Raw genomic sequence first — 13,730 nt, 5'->3', positions numbered from 1 at the left:
CTGCTTTCTAACGTTGGCTCACCTTGGCTGGCGTCGCTTCCCCAATATACACCATGGCACAGAACGACACTAAAAAACAAGTTTCGAGTCACGGCGACCGTTCCGACCATGACGACCAATCTATCAGTGGCCTAAAAAAGAAGCGTATTCAACAGGCTTGTCGACCCTGTGGCACAAGGAGGGTCAAATGTGACGGTCTCTTACCCTGCATCAAATGCATCCAGTCTGGAGAAATTTGCGAATATGGCCAGCCAAAAAAGCGAGGACCACCCAAGGGATCCACAAGGGGTGGCAGCAAAGCTGCTAGACGCAAGGTTGAAGCGCGGTTGTCTGCTTCTGCTCGGGATGGCACTTATGAGGCAGCAGCAGCACAGCCGGTTCAGTCTACTTGTGACTACGCCGCTACTTTTTCCTCATTAGCGGGCCCTAATGCATCGGGCGCCCCGCTCTCACGACCGCCGGTGATTTCCAAGACAGTGTGGACTCGTACCGTCGCACCGCCACTCATCTCCTCTTCCACCCCTGCGAGATACCCTCCGCAAGTTTCAGCGTACATGATGCCACACTCTTCAAACCAACCACATCATGCGGCCTCTGTCACCGGACCAGCATCCACTAGTTCCCTGCCTCCAACATCCCACGCCGAGTCCTACCCGTACTCAGCCCATACTTCGCCGGACTCTCACCACCGCAGCGAGAGTCACCGCACAGGCGGCTCTGCTCACGATGACAACGTCGGCAGTCCCAAATCTGGTGGTGTCAATGCTTCGAGCCCCGGCTATTATCCACCTCATTCTCAACCATCCAGATTCGATACCGCCCCCGCTTCGCACGGGACAATTAAACAGCGCATTGAACCCTTTTACCGAGGCAGCAGCAGCGGTCTTGGCCTTTTTCGCCCTCCGCCAGCTACCGCAGATCGAAAACTGCCGCCTCTTGACTTTCACGTAGGCCGATCCTGTAATCGATCATCATCATCACCGAGCAACTACGGCAGGCTCTCGATCACGTCAGACACTTATGATTCTGCTGCATCCGGACGCTCTGGCGCCAAGAGATCTTTCACCAGAACTTCGAATCCATATGCTCGTCCTTCGCCTGCCGGGTCCGGTGCCGCTTTTACCACCAATGTACCGAGCAACTATTCCAGTATGGCTGGCGATCCATCTCTTCACGACCCAGCAAGCGCCTCAAACGATACTTCGAGTCGCTCCTTCCAGAGCAGCATGGCGGCAACTTCACAGGTACGAGGGGCGAAGGTCGCGCCTGAACCGGCTATCGTTGACGAAGGCGAGCTGTGCCGTGCGGCGGACGCTCGCCAAGCATATGCAGGCGAAAGCAATCGGCTGCTGGTGGAAGGCACGCTCTTGCAGCTCAAAAGGGATCAAGCCGTCAGAACAGTAAGCGGCGGTGCTGACTCGTCCAACGCAGCCGGGGTCAGTGGCTCAAACGACTTTCTCGAGGATATAAACCTCGAGCCGCTTCTTTGGGTGGAGCCCGGTGAAGGAAGTAGAAACGGTGTCAATCGCTCCGGTGTCTCGCTCAGTAAGCCCGAGATTCCGCCACTGATCCAGGAACGACTCTTCACGATCTTTTGGGGTATTGTGCAAACTATCTGGCCTGCATTGTACAAGCCCGCGCTTTGTCTCACCGGCTTCGACATCATCGATCCAAAAAGGCACCCCATGCTGCACAACGCTGCTTGTGCACTCGCTGCTGTTGCTTGGGACTCAGGCGAATTTGGTGTTTTAGAGGAGGATGTAGAGGCAACACAATCCGATTTGGTTGAACGCACCGCCTCTGACCTCAGCTTCAGTCACGGACCTGCTCAGCTTGCGGATGGTACCAGTCTCGGCCGTCTCAGTGCGGCAGACCTCGGCGATATTTTCCTCGCCAGAGCAAAGTATTATCTGATCAAAACCAACAACGAACCTAGCCTCGAGACGATCCAGTCACTACTGTTCATGGCTTTGCGAGAAGGTGGTAACGGTCGAGCGAGTCAGGCGTCGGCCTACATCTCAACAGCGTGCAGGATGTGCATTGATCTGGGCCTCCACCGTCAGCGAGACTTTTCCTCTGTGCTTGGGCTGCACTTCTCTCATGCCGAGGAGCAGGCAAGACGAAGAATCTTTTGGTGCTTGTACCTTCTGGACAAGACCTCGTCTGCCTCGTTAGGTCGGCCGGTCACACTGCGGTATGCAGAGATCGACTGTCCGTTGCCCAATGTAGATGAGGTCGACGAACACGAGACATGGGCCGAGACAACCAACAACAGCTCACTTATCAAAGACCGCGCACGCAACATCCTCCTCAAGACCCCTGTCGCGGCCATGACCCATTTGAAGTTTGGTGTCAGGCTCGGCCAAATCTGCGAGCAGGTCATCGCCATCTACACGCGCGTGCAACGCAGCGGTGAGGGTGATGACGATGACTGTGGCTCCACGCGCAACGACAACGGCGAGACAGTGCCCGAGTGGGAGACTCGACTTGTTCGATTGCATGCAAAGCTCGTAGCATGGGAGCGTGATCTGCCTTACCGTCTTCGCTTCGATGTTCCGTCCCACCGTCTGCCTAACACGCTCTCTCAGCACTTGTGGTACCAGGCGTCTAAAGTGATGCTTCACCGCCCCTATATCCTCAAGCAGTCGTGCCGTCCCGACCTGCCGCCCTCGCACCGCATCTGTACCGATGCTGTTGGCAGCATTTGTGACATTCTCACCGCCTATGATCACAACTTTGGCATGCGCAAGCTGTCTTCGACCTTCACCTACTGCATCTTTACTGCGTCAACCATCGAGATTGCCAATACCACATCGACAGATGCGATCATTGCGTTGGAGGCCAAGAGAAGATTGCGAAAGTTTATGACGTGGCTCTCAAGGATGAGCGGCACTTGGCAGAGTGCTTCTCATCATCTCAAAATTTTGGAGCAACTGGGACATGGCATCGATGCGGATCTAGATGGAACGGGCTTACCGAGTCAGAGAGAGGTGAGCGCATCTGGCAGCTTGACAGCGAGCCGCGCAGACAGTTCGCCAGCAGGTGCGATCACAGCAACAGCAGCGATGACCAAGAGCGCAGGCACTGATGTAGGACCATCGGCGCTTTGGATGCCCAAGGAAGCACAGAGTGCCGGGTCTCTTCAGGGAAGCGGAAACGATCAGCAATCAGCACAACCCGCGCAGAAAAACGATGGCGACCGCACTTCCCTGATAGACGCAGGTCGATCGACGCTTCCGGAAACTCTTCCTGCAGTGGTGGGCGACGAGTTGAGCGGGCTCTCCGTGCCAGGTCCGATTGGGGCGCCAATGTATCTCGCACGTCCTCGTGCCGGATATCAGATGACTTCTGCGCCGCAAGACCATCGGGAAGCTCAAGTCAATGCTTCAGGTCAGAACGCTACTCTGCTCTACGGATGGCCGACGGCGTCACGCATGGAGCAATCCAACACAAGCACAAATTCTGCTGGTACTCCGGTCTTTGACGCTACAGGTGTTCCACCCACATCCGACAGGATTACATCTCCTGCTGGTGGTGCTAACGGCGCAGTCAATCCGACAGCCTATCTCAAACTTCACGACACGTCGTACTGGGGAGCGATGCCATTGTCCTCTGAAGACCCCTTGTCTTGGGCCAACTTTACCAACTCGTACATCGAAGCACTCAACGGTATGACGCAGCCTCTAGCGTCGTCCGCTGTCAATATCATCAACAACAACAGCAGCAACAGCAACAGCAACAGAGATACCCAACGCAAGTAGCAGTCGCATCGAAAACAGAGGTGTGGATGCCTCTGTGCACTTGTAAAAAGGCTTGAGGGCTTTCGGTCTTTGCCTGGCACTAGCTTCTAGCGACATTTTTGTATTTTTACCTTGTCTTTTTATTATTTGTTCAAGTATGGATCTTGGTGCAAGGCGATTGGACACGGGATTCACTCTTGGCTCACTCTTGGCCTCGCTTAATGCGCTCGAGCTGCTGCTTCCAAGACTCGAAGAGCTCGATACCTTGGTTGCCCTTTGTAAAGCTGCCTTCCTTGGCGAGGGTATTCTTTTCAGCCTGGAACAAGCCGATGACCTCGTCAATACCGGCTTCAAGCTTGGTGAGTGCTTCTTGAAGGGCGTACGGATTCTCGATGGCTCCAAAGATCGTGCTCTTGGGTCGATGCGCTTCGAGCGGATCGGGATCGGCTGTGATGATGGTCGTTGAGAGGCAACAAGATGGATCCCAAATGAGTACGGCGCTGTCACGGAAAAAGTGATCAGAGGTGTTGGAGATGGTATTGCTTACGTTGACGGAGATCGCGTGGGAAGGCACCTGCTGGGTTTTCTGTTGACACACCTGGTCCACGAAAGTCGGTTGTCTGGTGTGGATACTTGCTGCTCCACGACGAAGAAAAACACGCAAGTGTGAGTCGAAAGCCAAACACGTGCGCACCAAAACAAGAGCAATACATGCCAGAAAGATTGAAACCTTGAGACAAGAAGAACGCTACAGAAGAGCAAGGGAATACGTACGCCTCGCTCTGGAAAGCCACGTTGGGCGTGCCCTCGTTCGGTGCTGACATTGTGTTAGTGGTATGTGAGAGCAGAAGTTGCACGAAATGGTGGTGATGTTGATGGCAGGCGCAAAACACGGAAGCTAGCGAGCAAGCGCCCAAGCTCCTCAACGGGTTTGCTGCTGAGTCAAAGCCTCGCAAGCCTCTGATCGGCTTTGTAAAATGTCGATGCTACGCTACCGGAAGCCAAGTGAAGCATGATCACAAAGTGCTCAAGCTGACCACTTGCAGGCTGTAGTTGTGGCGCTTTGACGCGTGGGTTATTATCTGAGTTTGGGCACATATTGCCATGTGGAGCTAGCTGTTCACGCACGATGACGCGCTAGTCTTCATTCGTGATTCACTCGTGGCTGATGGAACACTCGTGACTCAACTCAAGACTTGCGCACGTACGTCAAGAGTTACTGTGCTGGTCAATATGAATGCCCAGCAATCACGAATCACGAATCACGAATCACGAATAATCGTGAATTTACCTAGAAGAAAGACACAGACTTTAGAACACGGGAATTTGCTGAATCTGCTGGATCAAAGTATGACCACAGGTGCGGAAGAGCGCTGAGCGGCGTGCATCACGTGCCGTCAAACGCGAATCAAAAGACTTTTTACGATGTGAAATGACAGAAATTAGCCACCTAACACTTAGTGTATTTGAGCACAGAGCCACGAAGCACGGAGCCATGACGAGTCACGGTTTAGGTGCCAAAGCAAACAGGGTCCTCAATCACGAATCACGAATCACGAATCAAGAATCGTGAATTCACCGTGACATTTTTGATACTCACGACTGTGATTCACGATTGCCTTGACGATTCACGCTTTCCGTTACGATTGCGTGAAGGTTTCTTCTCTCTTTCGCTCTTGGACAGATTCCAACAGTCGCCGCAAACCGCTGCTCCTCAAAGGACGACAACCTCTTTCTACCATGGGTCTGCCGGTTACCGTTTCTACGTGTTCCCTCAACCAGTGGGCGCTCGACTTTGATGGCAACCGTGACCGTATTCTCGAATCGATCCGACTCGCCAAATCCGTAGGCTCTCGTCTACGCGTCGGCCCCGAACTCGAGATCCCCGGCTATGGATGCTTCGACCACTTTCTCGAGCCAGACACGGTCTTGCATTCGTGGCAAGTGCTTGCTGAGATCCTCTCCTCGGATGCTACCAACGGCATTCTTTGCGATGTAGGAATGCCTGTCCTCCATCGCTCCACCCTGTACAACTGTAGGGTGCTTCTGCTGGACGGCAAGATCCTGCACATTCGTCCCAAGATGTGGCTCGCAAACGATGGAAACTATCGAGAGATGCGCTACTTTTCTCCGTGGACACGCACGAACCACACCGACAGCTTCCCACTCCCTCGCATCGTTTCCTCCATCACTGACCAGCACGAGGTGCCCTTCGGAGACGCAGTGGTCAAGACAAGAGATACAGTGCTGGGTGTCGAGCTCTGCGAAGAGCTCTTTACCCCAAACTCGCCTCACATTCGGCAGGGACTCGATGGTGTTGAGATCTTCACCAACTCGTCGGCATCGCATCACGAACTCAGAAAGCTGTACAGAAGAGTCGAGCTCATCAAGGAAGCCACCTTGAAGCTAGGTGGCATCTATCTCTATGCAAATCAGCAGGGATGCGATGGCGACCGACTCTACTACGACGGATGTCCACTCATTGCCGTCAACGGCAGCATTGTTGCACAAGGCTCCCAGTTTTCGCTCGACGACGTGCAGGTCGTCTCGGCGACCGTGGATCTGGATGATGTGCGCGCTCATCGCAGTGCCAAGAGCAGAGGTATGCAGGCTGTCAGCCATAGTCTCGGCTCTGGCTATCCCCGAATTCACGTCGATTTCGAAGTGGGAGAGTCGGAAGAATATAGTTCAAAGACGCCAGGCACTTCTACTCCCGTCGCTGTCGGAAGTGCCGTTGCCCCTGTCGACGGCCAAAGGGACGATGCAGAAAGACTCTACAAGCGCTACTTGACCCCGCTCAGCCAGCCCATCGAGGTGCACTATCATTCACCAGAGCAAGAGATTGCGCTGGGTCCAGCTTGCTGGCTGTGGGACTACCTGCGCCGGTCGCGTACTCAAGGCTACTTTGTCCCACTCTCTGGCGGCATCGACTCGTGTGCAACAGCAACGATTGTCTTTAGCATGTGCAGACTGGTGATCGCCGCCATCGATGCACCGTCGTCCTCCTCACCAGCCAGCAAGGCAACGTCCTCGCTCACCACGGATACACGGACACAAGTTCTCCAAGATGTTCGTCGCATCTGCAACGAAAAGCCAAGCTCCACCTGGATCCCTGCCAGTCCTCAAGAGCTCTGCAATCGCATCTTTGTCACGTGCTACATGGGCACCGAGAACTCGTCCGCCGAGACACGACAACGCGCCAAAGACCTGGCAGCTGACATTGGAGCCTACCACATTGATCTTAACATGGACATTGTCGTTAGAGCCATCATTGCGCTCTTCTCTACCGTGACCGGCTCGACGCCACGTTTCCGTGTGCACGGTGGGACGCCAGCCGAGAATCTAGCGCTGCAAAACATACAAGCGCGATTGCGCATGTTGCTCGCGTACATGTTTGCGCAGCTCACGCCTTGGGTCCGCGGCTCTTGGGGTGGGCTTCTCGTGCTTGGATCTGCCAACGTGGACGAGTCGCTACGTGGTTACCTGACCAAATACGACTGCAGTTCGGCCGACATCAACCCTATCGGTGGCATCTCCAAGACCGATCTCAAGGCGTTTATCGCGTACGCACGCGATGCTTTCTCGCTTCCGATCCTGCACTCCTTCCTCACCGCCGTGCCTACGGCCGAGCTCGAGCCTATCACGGAATCCTACGTCCAGGCAGACGAAGCTGATATGGGCATGACGTACGACGAGCTCTCCGTATTCGGACGTCTGCGCAAGAACCTCAAATGCGGCCCTTACAGCATGTTCAATAAGCTGCTGCAACAGTGGGGCCCGACCATGGGCCCAGAGAGGGTGGCCGAAAAGGTCAAACTCTTCTGGTTCGAGTATGCAAGGAACAGACACAAGATGACCACTTTGACGCCCAGCTATCACGCCGAAAGTTACAGTCCCGACGATAACCGTTTTGATCTGAGACCGTTTTTGTACCCTTCAAGGTTTCCGTTTCAGTTTAGAAAGATCGACGAGCTGGTCAAGCGCTTGCAAGCTTTCCAAGCTATTCCACCGCCCAGTCGAGACGAAAATCGCAAGCAGGTCTAGCATTCGAGCAAGACCGAGTCGGCACAAAGCCGGGAAGTCACGAACAAAGTTCAGGTCGTACTGCATGCTTATTGAATAGAAGATATAATTGCAAGGGATCTATCGTGCACATCACCGAGCGTGTATTTGCGTCTGTATTTGTTGGTTCTGTCTCGACTCTTGCGACTCGAATGCTGCTGCCTCTTGCTGAGCCTTGATTCTCCACGACGCCTTCTCCGGCGCCTTTACCTTTAACGTCAACAGCCATACAGTGGTGCTGATCGTGAACATGACCAACCAACTAAAGTGCCCGCCCAACAGCTCTTTGCTCGTACTGAGCGCAAACAGGCTCGTGCTGAATGTTGGTCCCACGGTCCTGCTCAAACAGCCCGCCATTTGGCTGATGCTATTCATTGTAGCTAGACTGCTTCTGGTCGGGGCGGAATCGTTGACCAACAGATTGCTGCTGACGATCGACATGTTGCTGATACCTTTGAGGATGATGGATAGAAACAAAGCTACCATTGGCTTGGCTTTGCTGTCTGGGTGTCGGATGGCGAGTAGGTGAGCGATCGGGAAGCAGAGCCAGAGAAAGGGTAGACAGGCAGTAACGCGAGTGTAGACACGTTGTGGTCCACCGAGCCGTCGTTCCAGTGTCGGAAAGAGAATGAGCTGGATAAAGATCGTGAACGCACCATTGACGGCGAGGACAGTGCCGATGTCGGATGATGAGAGAGAGAGACCACCGTGAGCGATTGAGGTGTAGCAAAACAGAGGGAGCAGTGCGGCATGACATGCGTTGAGAAAGGTGAGCCCCATTTGCGTACCTAACACTCTACGAATCAAAGGTGAGGATAAAATAGACGAGATCGAGGGAGCTCTCTCTTCCTCCACCATGACCTGTTGCTGTTCGTTTTGGTGTGGCGAATCTTGACCTTTTGAACGTGCCATGGTCGGTAGCGTCTCCTTGAGAAACAAACTACCCAAAACAATTGCACAAAGGTTGAAGCAGCTAGCGATGCCACACGGCAACCAGAAAGGATGCTTCTGCCACCACTCTCCCTCGCCCACATCTACCAACCAGCCTCCCAACGCATTGCCGACAATCGACCCAACCGCAAAGCACAGTGGAATCAAACTGAACGCTCTCGCCTGGTTTGTCTCATCCGTGATCTCGGCGAGTACGCTTTTCAGTATGGCAATGTTACCGTTCATCAATCCGGCAATCGACCTTGCGAGCACCATCTGCGGGAACGTCTTTGCAAATCCAAACGCGTTGACAGAAAGAAATGACCCCAACAGCCCGATGAGAAGTACAGGTTTGCGTCCGATACGATCGGACAGCCGAGCCCACCAGAAGATGGTGAGAAACTGGACGAAAGCGAAAGCTGATTCTACAATGCCCGCGTAGTAGCCGAGTTGCGACGACGGAACAGAGGAAGGAAGATTGGCACGAAGCATAGCGTTGACAAACGGAAAGATGACGGTGAACGAGATGGGTTCGGTCATGCGCATGAGGCATAGTACGAAGAGCTGCTTGTGTGGAAGAGGTGTTGCTTTGCGTGCTGGTACCGGTGCCGTTGTGGGACTAGTGGAGGCGCCATGATAGGAAGAGGGTCGAGACTGTGCTATGAGCAACGGAGTGTTTTCTTGTGTTCGATTCGACATTGCGATGATTGAGACGGTGATGAGCACGTAATCGACGCGACTCTGAGATACGAATTGATACGATCCTGTCGCCTACAAATCGTAACTCTACACAGAGGGATGACGCGAAGATGTAAAGTAGTTATGCAGATGTTGTGGTGGGAACAGAAGCTTCGGTTGCTCCAACATTGAAAAGTTTGTGCGCGGCTATCTTGCACATGCCTGAGCGCGTTGCTTTGGCTTGGATAACCGAGCATCCGCCATGTGTAATTCACGATTAACCGCCATTCGTGATTCATAGCCGTCACGGCGTAATACCTCGACACTAGCAGCTGTCTCACGACTCTACACTTCACGCTTGAACATTCTTTTTACGGACGAGTTCGGATCTACATCTTGATTGTTTGCATCATCAGCATTGAGCTTGGCATACCATCGCATTCTTGCACACGCGCATTGTGTTCCACGGATCGAGATGGTCAGCACACGCTCCTCCGCCTCCGGTTGTTTGGCCGCATCGTCGTCAACCAGCCCACAGCGCGATCCATCGAGACCCAGACCGACAAGCGCATCTTGCGGCTCTTCAAAGTTCCCTTACTCGCTCCCCTACGCCTCACTCGACCTTCGAACCCATCCCCATCTATACCGCACAGGTGTGGGAGAACAGGGAGTGCTTATGGTGGAACCGTACAAATCCGAACTGCTGCCGCACTGGCGCTTCAAAGATCCACCCACAGCCACCGCCTCTTCCAACAAGCTCTGCGAGATCTTCCTTGCATACGTTTCGCAGGACGACTTTGTGGGAGCTGACATGGCACGGAAATTTGTACAGATGGGTTTTACACGTGCGAGGCGTTATGCGAACCACAAAGGTGGCAAGAAGTATATCTACCAAGACGACCGAGACCGTGCTCATACTCAGCGATCAAAGCAGCACAGCACAGGTAGGGCAGCGAAGGGTAAGAGGACCGAGATTGAGAGGCTAGCGGTGCAAAATCAAGAGCCCAACAAGGTCGAAGCTGCTCGGATATTCAAGCAGATACTAGACGAGAAGATATGGAAAAATGCGGAGTACGCCAAGATGAGAGAAAATCACATTGCATGGGCCAAAACGAGACCGTTACTAACAGAGCGCAGTCAAGAGGTGCAGAGCGCGATCTTGAAAGATCCGTCCAGCCAGAGGTTGGTTAAGAAATGGTGACAAAGCAGCCACTGCGTACCATGTACAATTCACATTTGGCCATCTGTTACGACACTGCCATGTAACAGTACGGTCGCATTTTCACGTCTTTTGGTTCTTGTCGCGTAAATTACGAATTGTAAATGAAGTTAGACACGAGCGCTAAGTTATAACTTGTCAGACTTGGCCAGCCGGAGCGAGAGAAGCACAGATCATGCTCGTCCAACCAACACTCTTGGCGTTTGTTCTTACACCGGCGCGTTTTCGAACTCGATTCCTAAGTAACCTCCGGCCAAGAAGTAGCAAGTGCAACTCAGATGACTGAATCAAAGACACCAGCAAAGGCAGCGACGGCAGCGACGGCAGCGACGGCAGCAGACAGGGCTGTCGACGATCCACTGACCACGTGGAAAGAGGATGCGTCGAAGCAAGATTCCGCAAAGACCATCGAGAATGGCGATGACCGGGTGGAAGAGGCAGACGAGGCTGGTCAGGACGAACCTGGGCGAGAAGGGGATGATGATGATGGTGAGGAGGGAGATGAGGGAGAGCAAGAGGAAGAGTGCGAGTACGAGTCGTCGGCGGATCAAGACGAAAGCGGACATGTGGGACTCTCGTACCTGTTGGAAGATGTGAGTCGCACCGTTTCGATTCATTGCATTGTCCATCGCCGAAGCATTGACTCCGCTATTGCTACCTACTTGAATCCTCCCAAATCATCTCGGTGTAGCACGACGAAGACGAATCGGAAGATGAGGACTTTCACGAATCCCAAGAGGACGACAACGAAGACGATGATCCAGGTAAGATACCGCGCTCGATGCCCATCTGCTGTCTGTTTAGATGAGGGTGGCTCAATGTCCATCTGAAGTCCGTTCACTTACCTTGTACCAACGCCATCTGGGTTTATCGGCGATGTCAGAAATTCAAGAATCGGACGAGGAGGACAGTACACCAGCCTCATCAAGTGCCAAACGCAAACGTGCACCTGGAGCTGCCGAAACCGACGCGAGCAAGCGGTCTAAGTAAAAACATTGGCATCCTCCACTCAGAAAGCGGCCCCTTATATCCATGGTTTTGCTTGCTTCATGCTCAATCCGATTACCTCATGCCGTGTTCAAGGGAGGAGGAGCAGATCGACCAACACCAGTTCAGTATCAGGCTATGCTCTGGCTCAGCAAAGCCGACTGCCGAAGCTAGACGCTAACATGAGTCCATAAACAATTCCAAAGCCACTCCATCTCATCTGTCGTACCGAGCCAATTTGTAGATTCAATGGACGCATTCGGCTTGAATGACCAGCAGGGTGCGTTTGATCAGATAGCTTCGCTGATTGAATGTAAGGCAAACAGCGATTTGATCCATTCTGACCTCGAGGGCTGCAGTTCAAGGAAAACAAACGCTTCTCGCTTGGGTTATAGATTTTATCGTTAGGCTGAAGACGTCGCAAATCTGGGAAAGACTCCGTTGACACACCGTTCAGATAGTGATTGAGCGAAGGAAAAAGATCACGCCGACATACACGAAAGTTGCTTTGCCCAAAGCCGCAGATGCAAAGGACTGGTAGGAAACTACTTCACATCGGGTGATAGAAACGGACCGCTATTACTATCGTCTCTGACCATCAACAATATCGGCACTTACAGAAAACCAAATCTGTCGTTGCCCCTCCTGTCGCTCTTCGGCAGAAGCGTACGACATACCATTGCTTTGACATCATCGTGCATGGTGTATGGTACATGGACCTCTCTCTTTGATCGTTCTCCGCCTCTGCAATCGGATATGGTCGACTTGCGCAAAGCTCGAAGCCAAGTTCAAAGTGAACCAAACCACTATTTCGGCAAATTCGCCGTTTTTGCAAAACAACGACAAGCACCGCAGAGGGAGGCGGACGAGATCTAGATACAGCCACCTTTATCCGAAGCGATTCATCTACGTTCCATCTACGTTCAGCTGCGAGACGTTCCGGAAGTCGGAAAGTCTCAACGATCTCACGTTCTGCAAGCGGACTAATGATGGTCGGGGTTCAATTACCTATGACTTTTAAAATGGACATTTGCAAGAGCGGAAAGCACAATGATGCAACAAGCCAGATGCTGCTCTGAGAGTCCAAGAGACGAACTCATGACTTGCACGTTGGTCTCGCAATATCCTCAGAGTAGTCATTCACATTCAAAATCACGAATCGTCGATTAGCCATGTCTCGCAACGATGAAATTATTCCGAGTTACGAAAATTCCGATTTCCGAAAACCCAAGACTGTTCGAAGTTACAGAATCGTGAAAATGAAATAGGCAAGTGGCACAAGCGTTTGGCAATTTCAGAGCTCGTGGACAGGTCGGGCGCAAATCACGAGTTTAGGGTGCATTTCGGGTACCTATCAAATCCACGTTCGGAACTCTGATTTGTTTGCTCAAGCAGGTAAAAAGATATGCAGTTTTTTTTTCTATCTGTTTCAACAACCAGAGCAACTCGTGACTTGGGCGCTTGGTTAGTCGGGTGTGAGCGGCGACCCGAGTGCTCAAGATGGAGGAGTTCTGTACGTCAAAAACCGTGATGAAGCCGTGAAAAGAAGGACCGAGGTTTGGGAGTTCGAGACGATGGAGATGACAAAGGAAAAAGGTGGCGCAGGGTAGCAGCAGACCCACGAGCATTAGGCGAGCTCGAACCGCAACCCCATTCTAAAACAGGAGCGGACCAGCGAGCAAACGAGCAAGCGAGCAAGCGATTAAGCGATTAAGCGAGCGAGCAGCGTCTCTGGCCAGCCGGACGGAGTGACGTTGTGCGCGGAGTTCCGTCTTGACGGTCCCGCTCCTCCAGACTCAGACCAAAGCGCATCCACTACATCACGATTGTCCGGCAACTCATGTCTCACAAAACGCTAATGTTCTCGTGTTGTTCGTGAATGAGAGAGCAAGCGTAGGGCGGGGGAAGTCCAAAGACATGTGTCTCTGTGTTGAGGTGCGATTTGAAGCTTTTGGCGTCAGAAACCACCAAGAAAATCTGTACGATGTTAACGAATAATGCCCCGCGGCGATGCATACAGAGGGATTAGCGCAGAGTCAGACAGCGAAGCCCTCTTGACTCCCCCGCCCACACCCAACTGCCTGTCATTCGTCGCCTATCAGCCTACATCCGGC

The 13,730-nt window shown here is 52.9% G+C and overlaps 6 protein-coding genes across 6 annotated transcripts; 4 read left to right on the top strand and 2 right to left on the bottom strand.

Annotated features, from left to right (window-relative positions):
* Positions 1–53: 53 nt before the first annotated feature.
* Positions 54–3,761, top strand: UMAG_03557 (uncharacterized protein; the record flags this gene model as incomplete). Its single annotated transcript, XM_011391691.1, has 1 exon — positions 54–3,761. The coding sequence occupies one exon, from the start codon at positions 54–56 to the stop codon at positions 3,759–3,761; it is 3,708 nt and encodes a 1,235-aa protein (XP_011389993.1).
* Positions 3,762–3,942: 181 nt separating this feature from the next.
* UMAG_03556 (uncharacterized protein) lies at positions 3,943–4,564 on the bottom strand (the record flags this gene model as incomplete). Its single annotated transcript, XM_011391690.1, has 3 exons — positions 3,943–4,187; positions 4,288–4,376; positions 4,515–4,564. The coding sequence occupies 3 exons, from the start codon at positions 4,562–4,564 to the stop codon at positions 3,943–3,945; spliced, it is 384 nt and encodes a 127-aa protein (XP_011389992.1).
* A 916-nt stretch (positions 4,565–5,480) lies between these two features.
* Positions 5,481–7,784, top strand: UMAG_03555 (putative glutamine-dependent NAD(+) synthetase; the record flags this gene model as incomplete). Its single annotated transcript, XM_011391689.1, has 1 exon — positions 5,481–7,784. One exon carries the CDS (start codon positions 5,481–5,483, stop codon positions 7,782–7,784), a length of 2,304 nt encoding a protein of 767 aa, XP_011389991.1.
* A 111-nt stretch (positions 7,785–7,895) lies between these two features.
* On the bottom strand, positions 7,896–9,431 carry UMAG_03554 (uncharacterized protein; the record flags this gene model as incomplete). The annotated part of the gene is made up of 1 exon (XM_011391688.1): positions 7,896–9,431. The coding sequence occupies one exon, from the start codon at positions 9,429–9,431 to the stop codon at positions 7,896–7,898; it is 1,536 nt and encodes a 511-aa protein (XP_011389990.1).
* A 454-nt stretch (positions 9,432–9,885) lies between these two features.
* On the top strand, positions 9,886–10,611 carry UMAG_03553 (uncharacterized protein; the record flags this gene model as incomplete). The annotated part of the gene is made up of 1 exon (XM_011391687.1): positions 9,886–10,611. One exon carries the CDS (start codon positions 9,886–9,888, stop codon positions 10,609–10,611), a length of 726 nt encoding a protein of 241 aa, XP_011389989.1.
* A 296-nt stretch (positions 10,612–10,907) lies between these two features.
* Positions 10,908–11,619, top strand: UMAG_03552 (uncharacterized protein; the record flags this gene model as incomplete). The annotated part of the gene is made up of 3 exons (XM_011391686.1): positions 10,908–11,222; positions 11,321–11,393; positions 11,513–11,619. 3 exons carry the CDS (start codon positions 10,908–10,910, stop codon positions 11,617–11,619), a joined length of 495 nt encoding a protein of 164 aa, XP_011389988.1.
* Between the last annotated feature and the right edge of the window lie 2,111 nt (positions 11,620–13,730).

The sequence above is a fragment of the Mycosarcoma maydis genome, chromosome 9 (assembly GCF_000328475.2).
Source record: "Mycosarcoma maydis chromosome 9, whole genome shotgun sequence".
Classification (NCBI taxonomy): domain Eukaryota; kingdom Fungi; phylum Basidiomycota; class Ustilaginomycetes; order Ustilaginales; genus Mycosarcoma; species Mycosarcoma maydis.
This window is presented reverse-complemented; position numbering and strand designations above follow the sequence as displayed.